The 13,877-nt window shown below is 36.3% G+C and overlaps 3 protein-coding genes across 3 annotated transcripts; 2 read left to right on the top strand and 1 right to left on the bottom strand.

Moving 5' to 3' along the window:
* The first annotated feature begins 32 nt into the window (after positions 1-32).
* On the top strand, positions 33-5,107 carry LOC119987539 (hydroxymethylglutaryl-CoA synthase-like). The gene is made up of 12 exons (XM_038832471.1): positions 33-278; positions 1,223-1,329; positions 1,450-1,582; positions 1,734-1,877; positions 2,152-2,310; positions 3,168-3,241; positions 3,345-3,420; positions 3,528-3,583; positions 3,691-3,778; positions 3,886-4,026; positions 4,184-4,333; positions 4,701-5,107. Exons 1-12 carry the CDS (start codon positions 216-218, stop codon positions 4,905-4,907), a joined length of 1,398 nt encoding a protein of 465 aa, XP_038688399.1. The 5' UTR covers positions 33-215; the 3' UTR covers positions 4,908-5,107.
* A 581-nt stretch (positions 5,108-5,688) lies between these two features.
* Positions 5,689-7,193, top strand: LOC119987333 (transcription factor TCP9-like). Its single transcript, XM_038832212.1, has one exon. The coding sequence runs from the start codon at positions 5,936-5,938 to the stop codon at positions 7,070-7,072; it is 1,137 nt and encodes a 378-aa protein (XP_038688140.1). The 5' UTR covers positions 5,689-5,935; the 3' UTR covers positions 7,073-7,193.
* A 4,058-nt stretch (positions 7,194-11,251) lies between these two features.
* On the bottom strand, positions 11,252-12,527 carry LOC119986811 (agamous-like MADS-box protein AGL62). The gene is made up of 2 exons (XM_038831508.1): positions 12,210-12,527; positions 11,252-11,698 (listed from the first exon to the last, which is right to left on the bottom strand). The coding sequence occupies exons 1-2, from the start codon at positions 12,525-12,527 to the stop codon at positions 11,252-11,254; spliced, it is 765 nt and encodes a 254-aa protein (XP_038687436.1).
* Between the last annotated feature and the right edge of the window lie 1,350 nt (positions 12,528-13,877).

The raw sequence follows: 13,877 nt of genomic DNA, 5'->3' as shown, positions 1-13,877 counted from the left end.
GGTGATACTCACGAATCCTGCATTGGAGGAGCGGAGATGGACCTTTCTTGTTTCCTCTATATAAACCCAAGACCCGCCTGTGAGTTCCCCATCTCTCCATTATCGACCAAACAGGAGCTTCCAACTCTCTTGTTAAACAAACTACGGTAACGTTCTCTGCAAAGGGAGAGAAGAAATATCGAGGAATCTCAATTCGGTTTTGAGAATTTGAAGAAATGGCAAAGAATGTCGGGATTCTCGCTATGGACATCTACTTCCCTCCTACCTGTATTCCACAGGTGATCCTCCTCTCTCAATCTCTCTCTGTCTGGAATTGTGTTTTGTTTCTGCTGTTTTTTTTTTTTTTGAAAAATCTGTTTGGTTGTTGAGAAAAATTAGGCCACGGAAAGAAAATTGGTTTTCGTGGTTCTTTTTCTTCGGAGAAGAGGAAGAAAGAATTAGCTTACTAAGCTCTGCTCAAAATAAGAGCATGGATCGAAATTTTCATCTAATATTGCTGTTGATTTTTCTTTTCTCGAGATTATTTTTGTTGAATCGTCATGCATGCTTTTCTTGTTCTCATTTTTGCCGATTTGATTGTCTTTCTACTTGTAATTTGTTATATTAACTTTGAAATCGTTACTGGAAGGTAACCATTGAAGTAAATTTGTTTGGTGGACTGTAAATGTTGGTTTTTTTCTCTCCAATAAATCAGATTTCAGTTTGCACCACTCTTTTCTGTGTTTGTTTCCGTCTTCTTTTCCATTTTTTTTTGCTTGATTTGAACGATTCCTGGTTAATAGACAGTGACTGCTTGTGAAAAAGAAAAAGAAAAAAACCAATAACAGGAAGACTACAGTGTAACAGTTTTGTTCATTAACTGAAAATTAATGGTCTTCCTTTAGTTGCTTGACAAATATAAGCCTTTTATTGCAAAGTTTTATAGAAAAAAAATTTAGACAAACTTTTGGCTAATGAGTTGTCAGGGAGTTAACCTCTTTGTACCAGTGTCCCTTCCTCATACCAAGCAATTTGTTTTACCCCTGTTTACAAGAGATCTCAATTCAAGAGAGAGGAGCAAATTTTTTCTAGAAATGGTCTCCTGTGAAGGAGAAGTCTTGTTTTTTGTTTTGATCTCTGATTCATGTACGTTAATAGCTACTTTAGATATGGGATTGATGTAGTACCTGATTTTTTTAGTAAACCCAGCCATTGACATTTTCTTGTAACATTTCTTTAACAGGAAGTGCTGGAGGCTCATGATGGTGCAAGCAAAGGGAAGTACACTATTGGACTTGGACAAGATTGCATGGGATTTTGTACAGAGGTGGAAGATGTCATCTCAATGAGGTTCATATTCCATGCTCACTTCTTGCAGCAACTTATTGTCTGCTAGCAAAAATATTGCCATTGTTAGCATCTTATGAGTTTTCATCTTAATAAGATTGCCATTGACACTTGAATTTACAGTTTGACAGTTGTTAGTTCACTCCTGAATAATTATAATGTTGATCCTAAACAAATTGGTCGACTGGAGGTAGGGAGCGAGACTGTGCTTGACAAGAGCAAATCCATTAAGACCTTCTTGATGCAAATTTTTGAGGTATATATCCAAGATGTAACAAATGAAAAATATGTAAATTCCTCTGGGGAATTTTCAATAGGATTGTTTCAGGGGAATTTTTCCATTTTCATTAAACAAGAGTCTTCTTCTTCTTCTTCTCATGTTACTTGTTTTCCATGTAAAAAAATAGAAATGCGGAAACACAGACATTGAGGGTGTTGACTCAACCAATGCCTGCTATGGGGGGACTGCAGCTTTATTCAACTGTGTCAATTGGATTGAGAGCAGCTCGTGGGATGGGCGCTATGGGCTTGTTGTGTGTACTGACAGTGCGGTATGATCTTTTTTAACCTTTTCCATTGATTGCTGAAAACTTTCATTTCTTTCCTCTTAAAACAATATATCAAATATTCCTACTTGGTGAATGAGAATTGATTTTGTATCGGTGCAATTGCTCAATGCTTCGGAGATGGATGTCATATTTTCCATTTTGCTTCCTTGGAAATGATAATTTTTGGCAACCATTGGTATTTTGGATCTAGAAAGTAATAGAACCTGCTAGATTCGCTGCATGTTTAAGTTTTACTTACAGATGTCATTTTCATCAGGTGTATGCTGAAGGACCAGCACGACCAACCGGAGGAGCAGGTGCAGTTGCCATGCTAGTAGGGCCTGATGCTCCTATTGCATTTGAAAGCAAACTCAGGGGTAGTCATATGGCACATGCCTACGACTTTTACAAGCCCAATCTTGCTAGTGAATATCCAGTAATGCTTCCTGATACCCTCTAGATTTGTTATGCTCTTACATCGTTTTCATGTCATCCTTGCTAGAGATATTGGTTTGATTTTAACTTCTATCCTGATTTGGTCCCTCGATCTGCCATTTCTTGGTTCTGAAGTACACGATGAATAATGGCATTTCACATATTAAATTTTGATGCTATGATTGTTTCCTTTTCATTTAATCATTTTACATATTCTTCACTACTCGAGCAACAGCACTTTTGCTCATAACCTGATTCATAGGTTTTAATAGTAGTCTAGGACAAACTTCTTCCAGTTTCCAAATTTGATGAAAAAATCATTGTATTTACCAAACAAACAATCTCAAGGAGTTCCATTTGTCGTGTCTTCGTTTTTTAATTGCTCATCCACAATGTTTTGTGCATCAATGGATATCATCAATGTAATTTCAGGAAAATGCTTATGTACTGAAGTACGCAGAAAAGCAAGCTGTGGACTCCTAAGGGGCCATTTTGTATTGTAACTTTGAAGTTTCACTGGAAAGGTTTTATGTGAAGAAAGTAGCTGATTTTATGCGGGAATAATTGAAAAGGGGAAAAAATAGACAATGGAGATTGATATTGAAATTTAGAACTAAATTTGGGCAAATATTCCTTAGTACTCCAATACGGTTTGGAAATACCTTAATGATGGCCCTTTTAGTCATTATACAACTTCTTATGTGAATATTTGATTAAGCTGTTGTTTTCTTTCCATATATCATACTAGATTTTGGGAAATATTCCATGGTACTCCAATATGGTTTGTAAATACCTTAACGATGGCCCTTTTAGTCATTACACAAGTTCTTATGTGAATAATTTTGATTACTGTTGTAGGTTGTTGATGGGAAGCTTTCTCAAACATGCTATCTCATCGCTCTGGATTCTTGCTATAAACAATTATGCCACAAGTAAGACTGCCGAATTCTAATGTTTTTTAATTTGCTAATGCAGGCTTCTTGCCATTAGATGATTAGATCCATTATGTCATTACTAATTATCTTTTTTAAATAGGTATGAGAAGCTGGATGGCAAACAATTTTCTCTTTCTGATGCCGAGTATTTTGTTTTTCATTCTCCATACAACAAGGTAGGTCATTTTTAGCAGAGGTGTTATAAAATATTAAAGCCTCTGTTCTTGTTCGGCATTGTTTTATCACATTACTTAACATTTGCTTGTACTTTGAACTACCGCAGCTTGTACAGAAAAGCTTTGCTCGTCTGTTGTACAATGATTTTTTGAGAAATGCCAGGTTCTTGTCTTTTCTGCTTCCGAGAATTTTTACTCATACTTTCAGAATTAGAAGTTCTGTTGCCTCTCCGCTTAATTTTATTAATTAAGTTTGTCTTGCTTTTGCAGCTCTGTTGATGAGTCTGCTAAAGAAAAGCTGGCACCATTTTCTGCATTATCCGGTGATGAAAGCTACCAAAGTCGAGATCTTGAAAAGGTCTGTTTGCTAAGCGTTTCCGGAGGATTTCTCTCTGAGTTTATTAGTGATTGCAAGTGCCTTGTAATTTTTACCTTGTGAATTGTTTAATCATCGTGCATGTATAGGTATCCCAACAACTTGCAAAGTCCTTATATGATGCCAAGGTGCAACCAACCACACTGATTCCGAAGCAAGTGGGAAATATGTACACAGCATCACTCTATGCAGCATTAGCATCGGTCATACACAACAAGCACACCTCATTGGTAATCTTTGTTAATACTTATTTTCCCTTCCTATTTCTTCATTCTCCTTTTTTTCCTCTTAATTTTTTGAATGTAATTTCAACCACTTATACTACAGTTTCCATGCTACTCGTTAGTTCTTACAGATATTATTGCTTTTGGAATTTTGCTTTTGCAGGCGGGGCAACGGGTTATATTATTCTCATACGGGAGTGGTTCGACTGCCACAATGTTCTCATTGCAATTTCAGGAAGGTCAACATCCATTTAGCTTGTCAAACATTGCAAACGTGATGAATGTTGCTGGCAAGTTGAAGTCAAGGCATGAGGTATTTCTCATATATTCCAAAAATTACTACACTTAAATGGAATATGTTATTGTTGCATTTTTGTTGCTGTCAACAAAATTGTATGCAAGAAATCTTCGACTAAGATCTTCAAGCACACGTCTGGCGTAGGAATGAAGCTTCTTGTACGCCCCAGCAAACAAGGAATGCTCCTTCCCATTTTTGTAGAGTGTTTTCACTTTCAGCTTGTGCTCTTTGCTTGAACTGACCTAATTAAATCAATCTTCTCCCACATTCCAAAATGGTATGGAGTCATTAAAATGGTAGCGACACAGAGATGCTGATCTTAAATGTGATAAAATGATGTATGTCATTAAATAGATAGTAACAAAGGGTGTTCTTCATGCAGCTTATCCCGGAGAAGTTTGTTGAGTTAATGAAGCTAATGGAACACAGATATGGGGCTAAGGACTTCGTGACAAGCAAGGACACCAGTCTTTTGGCTCCGGGAACATACTATCTCACAGAAGTTGACTCCATGTACAGGAGATTTTACGCGAAGAAGGATGGTGACAGCACCGCCTGTGAGAATGGCGCAGTTGCCAATGGTCACTGAGAGAATGAACAAAAGGTTGCAAACACTGCCACGAAGGTTGTATTAGTTGTTATTTGACGTCAGTGACTGTTGAATTTTCATGCTTCCATAAGTTAATTGTATGCTAAAGCAAATAGTTCCTTTAGCAGCAGGTGTTTTCAGTGTTTTTTTCGCTTCTCTGGTTAATAAAAAGCATCTAAGTATCTGATTCCATATTTCCATTACAAAAGCATTTCATTTTTCGTTGATGATTTTGTGTACCCATTGACATTTGACACCCATACCAGGCCCAATAGGTCATATGGTACTGGTTAAGCCCAACAGTTTGGCACCCAAAATTAAGAGAAATATTCAGTGATTGTTACGCATCATGCCATCACGTTGTCAACGGTGTGCATGCTCTATTGAATGTTTGACACGTGGAGAGATGAATCATTTGGGTGATAATCTAGCGGTGAGTCTTTTTCTAGGGCAAAATTGTATAGACACGAAGAAAGTCCCGAGTTTGATTCCCACTGAGAGCACTATCGTTGCGGTCACGAGCTTGACTTTGACCCCATTTATCCTATGATGAATTTCTATGTGTATGGTCCTTTCAATCTTAGTTTAAACTCACATTGAATGTTTAAAGCACAAATTTGTATAATATCGTTATTAGGAAAAAAAACACACGCTAGGCCCAATTGTTCATGTTAGGCATTGTGTCAAGTTGGGTGAGGGAGTAGATGTGGAGAACCTTTTCTTTTTCTTTTTATTTCTTCTCTATAGTCTAGAGTGTATGTCCACACCACAAAAGCAGTGGACAACTTAACCATTGAAATTCATTGGCAAAGACTGGAGCCACCTGCTCTCCCCCTTCCCCTACCCCACATAGTGAGGGTCACCAAGTAGGTCCCAACACGTGTCGTCTTCCCATCCTCATACATCTTGCGTGATCATATCCAGCCGTTAGTTTCATGTCCCTACATCCACACAAATCTTCGCTCCACGAAAACAATATGATGATGATCTAGTTTTAAAACCCATTTCTATCCCCCCACCCCTCTAAAATGACGTCGTTTCAGGAAGCGAACGACGACGGAGGAACCTCTGGTATTAGCACCAGCGCCGGTGAACCTGAAGACCACGAAGCCCGTCACATCAATGGAGTCTTGAAGATATCAACGATAGAAGAAACGGGGGCGTTTCAGGTTACCCCGTTGAAAGAGGAGCCGGAGGACTCCGACCCCGAGCAGGAACCCCACCCGCCAGGTCCGGCTCGGTCTATTGGTGTTATACCGGTCGTGATGCAAGCTAAACGTTCATCAACCAAGGACCGCCACACGAAGGTAGAGGGCCGTGGCCGGAGAATCCGAATACCTGCCACATGCGCCGCCCGTATTTTCCAGCTGACCCGAGAGTTAGGCCACAAGTCCGACGGAGAAACTGTCTGGTGGCTCCTCGAGCATGCGGAGCACGCAATAATTGAAGCCACCGGCACCGGGACTGTCCCTGCAATTGCAGTATCGGTGAGTGGGACTCTCAAGATTCCCACCACTCCAAGTCTCGCAACTTCGACAACAAACGAGACAGTTAGGAAACGAAAACGTCCTTCAACCAGCGAATTCTGTGATATAAACGACACGCCAGTCTCGATCACGCAGTCTTCTGGGCTGACCCCAGTAACCCCCACAGCCCAAATCGCCGCTGCGACACCTCAGGCTCTGGTCCCAGTGTGGGCTGTGGGTAATACAGGAATGGTGGTTCCCGCCAACGCATTCTGGATGATCCCACAACCCGCTGCCGGAGCAGCTGCTGTAACTCCAACATTTGTGGCTGCTTCGAACCAGCAGCAGCCGCAGATGTGGGCTTTGTCGCCATCTATAACTCCTGTGTTCAACTTGGCATCTGCAACGCCCATATCTTCCTTTATTGCGTCAACAAATCAACCGAGTAATGTACAGGGTACGGTGGAAGTTGAGCCTGCAATGAGTAGCGGATTGTCGAATTTGGCTGTGATTACGAGTACAGTTGGAGCTACAGCGGCAAAGAAGTCGACCATGGCACCAAGCTTGAGTTCTAGTGGAACTGGTGGTAGTGGTAAGGCGCAAATGTTGAGAGATTTTTCATTGGAGATATATGACAAGCAGGAGTTGCAGTTCATGGGTCGCTCTGTAACTCAACAAACACAAGCTTCCAAGCCATGAATTTTAATTTAGAGGAGGTGATAGAATCTGTACTTGATAATCTAATCCATTAGAAACTGTTCAATATTTCTGACTTTTTTTTAAAAAAAAAAATTCCATCAGAGGAGAATTTTCATTTTCATGTCAAAAGCCAAGGGATTATAGCTCGTTTGACTTTGATAATCTGCGTTAATTTTTTAGTAAGCTATGAAGGTTTGGCAATGGAGATGAACCCATTTCCATCAAAGTAGTGTTGAAATGTACGCAGACTATGACAATTATTTTGGCACGTGCAACAATTGGGTTATTGAAGTGGTGGTGGTGGGCCTAGAACCCCTTGCCCAGGCCCACGCTCCATAGAATATTCGCACAAAGAGTATAAAGTATAAACTATAAATTAGGGTATAAATGGTCATTTTTTCTCCATTTTTTGATATCAATTTAACTGTTTATCGGCGGTTATTTTGATTTTTTTTGTCGGTTACCGATTGGTTAAATTTTTTAAAAAATAACAAACGAATTGATCGATTTTACGATTTTTTTTCACCACCCCTACTATAAATTGCTTTGTTGTACGGATTTTCACTAAACTAAAAACGTAATAAACTATTTGAAAATTATTGGATGAAAACATTTCAAAATTTTTTTTTTGTTTTAATTCTCCAATTTATTTGTTGTTTTTTAAGAGCTCATAGGCCCATAGGTCGGCTAACGAAGGTTATGACTTATGAGTGGTCCATCATCTATGGAAAGTGTAGGGGCTACATTCCGTGCAATCAAGACGTGGGCCCCCAAAAAGAGGGAAATGTGGGCCCTAGAAAGACGGTCCTCCTTGTCCCTGTTGATATTCTTGGGCCCAACATTCGCAGGCCCGATAAGTAGAAAAAGAAAAGGAGGCTCCACCTTTGGCTTGACGGATTTTTTTTTTTTTTTGAAAGGCTCACAGGTCACACACACGTTAAGCCATGTCCGAACCTGACCAACCAGGCTATCTCCCATTCTCTGGCTTGACGGATCTGAGAAGTCTACAATTCGTTTAAAATTATGTAACCTACCATTTAAATCCAATGGTTTGACATATCACATCACATTTTATTTTTTTCATTTTTAAAATTTATGTAAACATTTTTTTGCCACCATTAAATGTGAATTGTAAACTTTAAAGAATTGCGGAGCTCCCAACCACAATTTGTTGCCCAAACCAACCCTACATTCATTGTTGGCTCACCTCATCTTGTGAGTAGGGACATTTCCTTGCCCCTTTATCGTGTTGCATTAAAATATTTTTTTTTTTAAATTTACATTTAACTTGGAATGTAATATGTCTCTTATGGTTATTAATTACGTTCATTTTGAGTTTGTAAATTGTAAATTTTCTTCCCCTTTTCACTTATTTATATAAAAAAAAATGAGGCTCAGATACAAATTGACCTACTACCCACCTTGTGTCTGTATCAAATAAGCCAACAAAAAGTGTTTAATTAACAATAGTGCTATGTAGCTGATAGCGTGATATTTTACGTATTTTTATACGTCATTTTACACTTATTTTTGTCTCTATTTATTAGAATGAGGATGGATATTGCATAATTTATTTTTGGTTTGGGTTTTGCAGGTTTTAATGCAAAAGATGGAGTAAAATGCCTAATTTAATCATTAGAGCCCATAAGTCAAAGCCTTACTTAGCCCATCAATTGAAATCCAACAAGAAAAGGAGCTTAGCTATTGACTTGGAGACGGCCGAATCTATGGGAGGACATTGAACTCTTGATTGTGTGAAGGAAATAAACAAAGGGCCAGTTTGGCAAAGCTTTTTTACCAGTTTTTATACTAACATCTAGCCCAAATGCTTTTCACCTGCCAAACAACAATTTCTCAGCATCAATTCCTAGACACTTTTGCTTAATTTGCTAGCATTTTATTGTCAAATAAAAAAGCTACTTTGAAGGACCATTTTGTTAGCATTTTGATTTATTTTCTCATATTATCCCCATTATTTTAGTATTATCTCCATATTACCCCTAAAAAGTCATTCTCTCCACCTCTATCTTCCTTTTCTCCCCCGACATTTGGTCCTTAATATTTTAATAAAGATAATTAATTAAAATGTTTATAAAACATTAATTTATAAAATATTAATTAATTATCTTTATTTTAGAAATTATTAATTATTAATTTTTACATTTATATACATTTGTTACAATTTAAATGTATAATACCCCTATACGTAATTTGTCACAAAATGTTACACAATACAAATGTTAACAGTAAAAATATAACCAAACACCTACCTAGCATTCACAGCATATCTGCTACTAAAATTGTCCAACATTTCTGTTACCATCATTTTTACTGATATATCTATTACTTTACAAATGCTCTACCAAACTAGCCCAAAGAAGAGAAGTGACAATCAATAAGGGAATGAAAAGGATCCAAAAGGTCAAACAAAACTATGCATACAAAGGAAGTTACTTGACATACAAGGGAGACGGGGAAATCAAGTAAGAAAAGAAAGTTTAGTTTGACTAGAATTGGAAAAGAACAAATCATTGGAAAGAAAACTAGTCAAAAAAGGAGAACGACCTGAAAGGAGATACATACGTGAAGAAAAGTAGGAACTCGAAAAAGGGTCAGAATTGGAATATGCGTAGGAAGTCCTGGTCGCTATATAAAGAGAAGCCCGTGCAACACAATGGGGGGAATTGGAGAGCCACATTCTCTAACTTTTGTTCTTGTTCTTGTCTCTAGCTTTTCTCTTGTTCTTGATTCGTGGCGTTCCCATATTTAGTTTCCTTATGTTCTTATAACATGAGTAGCTAAACCTCTTTGCTAGGGATTGATGTAACCTAGTATGATTATTGCAAGTATTTCAATTAATTGAATGCATAATTTTGGTTCATAATTCTTGTCTTTAATTTCTGTGCTTATAATCTATTGTTTGTTTGGTTGATTGATTACCAATTGAATGTTCAATTAGATTCATCTAGCTAGGACTAAGGAATGAACCGAATTCACGTATCTTAGTGGAACTAGAATTAAGGAAATCAATTGTCGACTGGCATGAATAAGGTTTAGGGGATTGATTGGTTGTTATAATTCTTTAGATCGTAATGAGTTATTAGACTTGAGTTAAAAACTGTAAACCGAACAGGATTAATCCAGTGTTAATAATATTTGTTGGCATTGCGAACGAACGAACGAACATATTTAAGAAAGAATCAACCCTTGAATTGGAACCATAATTGTGTGTTTGTTAATTGAATGCTTGTGGTAGGATTACTAGGTGAAATCATTGCCCTAGTGTTCGTCTTATATTGATATCACAAAAATCTGAATTTTAATTCCTTTGTTAGTTAAGTGTACTTACAACATACGTATTCTCATTCATTACCAAATCTCAATCATTCATCAAGTTAGGTACATTAATTAGATTAAGTAGTCTCCATGGGATCGACCTCGTACTTGCATACATTGTATTATTTGTAGACTCTTGTGCACTTGCGAGAATTATTACATCAGTAGCCCATATAGTGGTAGCCCATAGGAGTTAACTCTCAAAATACATGTGAGATTTTTTTAAAAAAATTATATATTCAAAATCAGCACATAAAACTCTTTCTAATAATATCTATTATTAATGAGTTTTATCGAATAAATCTTAATTCCATTGTTTTTTTTAATAGAATTTCAAAAACAAATGAATTCATAACTAAAACAATGAATTATAGACTGTGCTTTAAAAAACAATAGAATCTATATTAAAACAATAAATTTTAGTATAAAAGAGTGGAAATAAAACTATTCTATTGATTAAATCAATGGAATAAACCTATTGAGCTCTCATGGGCTACCAAACTGACGGGTTACATATCATTTTTGTTTAACTAATGTGGCTTTTGGTTTAATTTCACGTCTCTAATTTGGAGTTCAAAAATGTTATGGGATAAAAGTCATCCTCGTAATGCATCTTATCTCTTGATTGATATAAGTATAAGGGCCCACAAAGCTCACAAAACTTAATGATTGAATCAGGGAGTGACATATATGTTTGAAGTTTGACGTATATTGAAAGACAAATTTATTGAAAATATTGGTAATAATGACAATTTCTGCCACAATTTATCTCATATGACATAATCTCATGCTCTTAAAACACTCCATGCACTAGCAAGTTAGGGACAAAAACTCCTAGAAACTCTAGTAAAATCCATGTCCATGTCCATATCCTTGTGCATCGTATGAAGGAGGAGGAGGCATCATATTTGGTCCAAACATGGCTGTATTCATACTGTATGGATTAGCCATATTGCTTTCGCTTGGACCTGAGAGAACAACATTTCCATCTGGAAGAGTTCTCTGGCCAAGAAAATTAGGACCAGCGGCTGCTGTACTGGGAAGCATAAGTCCAGCATCAAAGCCATCGTTCGCAGTAGTCAAGAACTGTCGAGAATTTTGAAACATCAAATTCTCTGCTTGGTCTGCAACCTTCTTCTTCAGTTCCTCCAAAGCAAGCTTCAATTGCTGAAGCTGTGTCAAGCTTTGCTCCTGAATTGGCTTCTCCCACCAGCACTCACCCTCTCTAGCCCTCCTCATCCTTTTCAGCTCCTCACCACGCTCTCTCTCCCCTTCTAACTCGTTAAGCACCTGTATTAATTATTTTCAAACAATAATCTTAGCTATATATATATATATAATCAATCTATCATAATAATTTCAATCAATTTCCATAGTTAACCTAGCTATTATAATGTGGAGTCAGAGGCGGAGCTAGGAAGTGATAATGAGGTGGGTTACTGCATTTTGATTTGGTTAAAAAAAATTTAACAGGGGTTCGGGGGCAACGCTTGGAATTTTTTTTTTTTATAAAAAAAACCATTTTACAACAATACAATTTATTGAAATAATATCATCGATGAACATTAATCTTATGTTTGGTCTCATAAAATAACCCAAAATGTTGACATAAATACATATTAAAATTCACGAAAACTAACTAAAGAACATGTAAAAGATGTAAATAATAAACAATATAACTAGAAGACATAAGTATTGTTGCTCAAAGTTAGTGTATTGTCTGAACACATCTGTAGGATCTGTCTGGACAGCAGGCGTGCTGCCTCAAGTCAGTGGTAAAGTGATAAGAATCAATTAATACCTGAATGAGTCTGGAATTAATGTTGCGAATGTTCTCGCTGCGATGCGCCTCAACGAGTTGCGCTGCCCCTAACGCAGGGGGATGGTTTCCCGTGAGGAAACGATCAACAACAGCCTCAACGCTAGGGTTACCAAAGGAGAAGGCCTTTTTCCCAGGAGAGAACACTATGATTGCAGCTTCAACACCGCAAAGAGTTGAAAGTTCACAAGCCTTTTTGAAGACACCATTTCGACGCTTGGAAAATGTCACTTGGAGATTGTTTTCATTAGTCATCTTCTTCATCTCTATCTTTTGACGACCCTTAGTGTGTCTCACCATAGCTAGCTATCTATGAAAAAAGAAGAAGAAGAAGAAGAAGCAGAATATTGAACCTTACAGTTATAGCTAGGTGCATGGAGTCCATGGATATGAGGAGAGATTTAATTTATAGAAGGGTTTGATATAACGCATGACAATTGTCGCCAGGCTTTCCTATATTTAGATGGCTACCATGTTTAGAGGCTATTGGTATATGTCTCATATTGTAATATATGGTATGGAAATAATGAAAATCTAAATATTGGAAATATTCGCTCCAATGTGGTACATTAAGGAAATTTTTTGGAAATTATCCATAATACATAACATTGCATTTTATTCTAAAAATGAAAATGGTATATTTATACTGTGGTAATGCTACGTATCCATAATGATACATAATCTATGTGACAGCATGTATACTAGGACGGGATGATATATTAAGTGTATCAATATTGGTTATTTTTTGTACAAAAAAATATCAATTTATTCAAAAAAACCAATTGTCTTATTTTTTGTTTTTGCCTTTTCTTTTCTTAAACTATACTTCAAAACATTTTATCTCTCAAAGTACAAGTTAGATTTTAAAAAAAATAACATATTTGGATTCAGTATGTAAGAGTCCATTCAGAACTCAGTATAAGATAGTATAATGTTGTTATCTAATATATAAATTAATGTGTAATTTAATCACATCTAGTGTTTGGAAAGCATATTGTATTAGGCTTGTATAATATATTTCTTATACAATACATTGTTTGGTTTGTTATTAGACAAAATTATAGTATAAGATTTGTGGTAAGGGATCCGTTTGGTAGTGCGGAAAGATTGATTTTCAATGCTAACGGAAAACCTGTGAAAAAAAGGCTAAGTTTAAAGCTGTGAAATATGCTGTGAGGTGTTTGGCGAAGTAAAAGTTGATGTTAGCGGAAAAACTGTTGAAATAAAGTATTGAATATTAGTTTTTTATTTTTATATTAAATTAAATCTAATAAATATAATTCTTATTAAAATTAATTTTAAGTATTAATTAATAAATATTTTTAATTATTAATTAATAAAATTTTAATATTTTTTTTATTTTAACTAAAAATATATAATTAATAGAATTTGAGCATGGGCCCCACATTATTAACAAAATTTATAATTTAACTAAAAATATATAATTTACATTTAAATGTATTAAATAATGTATTATTAAATCTATGGGGCCCACATTAATTTATGTATAAATTAAAAGACATAATGATGACTATGGGACCCATAATAAAAAATCGAAAAAAAAAAATGCAGAGCATTAACTGACAGTGTCTCGCTTAACGGAAACGCTGTGGCAAACGCTCTGCCAAACAAGCAAAAGATGTCCTAATT

This window comes from Tripterygium wilfordii, chromosome 20 (assembly GCF_013401445.1).
Source record: "Tripterygium wilfordii isolate XIE 37 chromosome 20, ASM1340144v1, whole genome shotgun sequence".
NCBI lineage: Eukaryota > Viridiplantae > Streptophyta > Magnoliopsida > Celastrales > Celastraceae > Tripterygium > Tripterygium wilfordii.
The sequence above is the reverse complement of the archived record's forward strand: the minus strand, read 5'-3'. Positions and strand labels throughout refer to the sequence as shown.

What these genes read in the sequence shown, in the direction of transcription:
- LOC119987333 (XM_038832212.1), top strand. Translation starts at nt 5,936, where the DNA reads ATGACGTCGTTTCAGGAAGCGAACGACGACGGAGGAACCTCTGGTATT.
- LOC119986811 (XM_038831508.1), bottom strand. Translation starts at nt 12,527, where the DNA reads ATGGTGAGACACACTAAGGGTCGTCAAAAGATAGAGATGAAGAAGATG. An exon ending in TTAATTCCAGACTCATTCAG is followed by an intron (nt 11,699 to 12,209) that starts GTATTAATTGAT and finishes TAATTAATACAG; the next exon opens with GTGCTTAACGAGTTAGAAGG.
- LOC119987539 (XM_038832471.1), top strand. Translation starts at nt 216, where the DNA reads ATGGCAAAGAATGTCGGGATTCTCGCTATGGACATCTACTTCCCTCCT. An exon ending in GAAGATGTCATCTCAATGAG is followed by an intron (nt 1,330 to 1,449) that starts GTTCATATTCCA and finishes TTGAATTTACAG; the next exon opens with TTTGACAGTTGTTAGTTCAC. An exon ending in ACAACAAGCACACCTCATTG is followed by an intron (nt 4,027 to 4,183) that starts GTAATCTTTGTT and finishes TTGCTTTTGCAG; the next exon opens with GCGGGGCAACGGGTTATATT.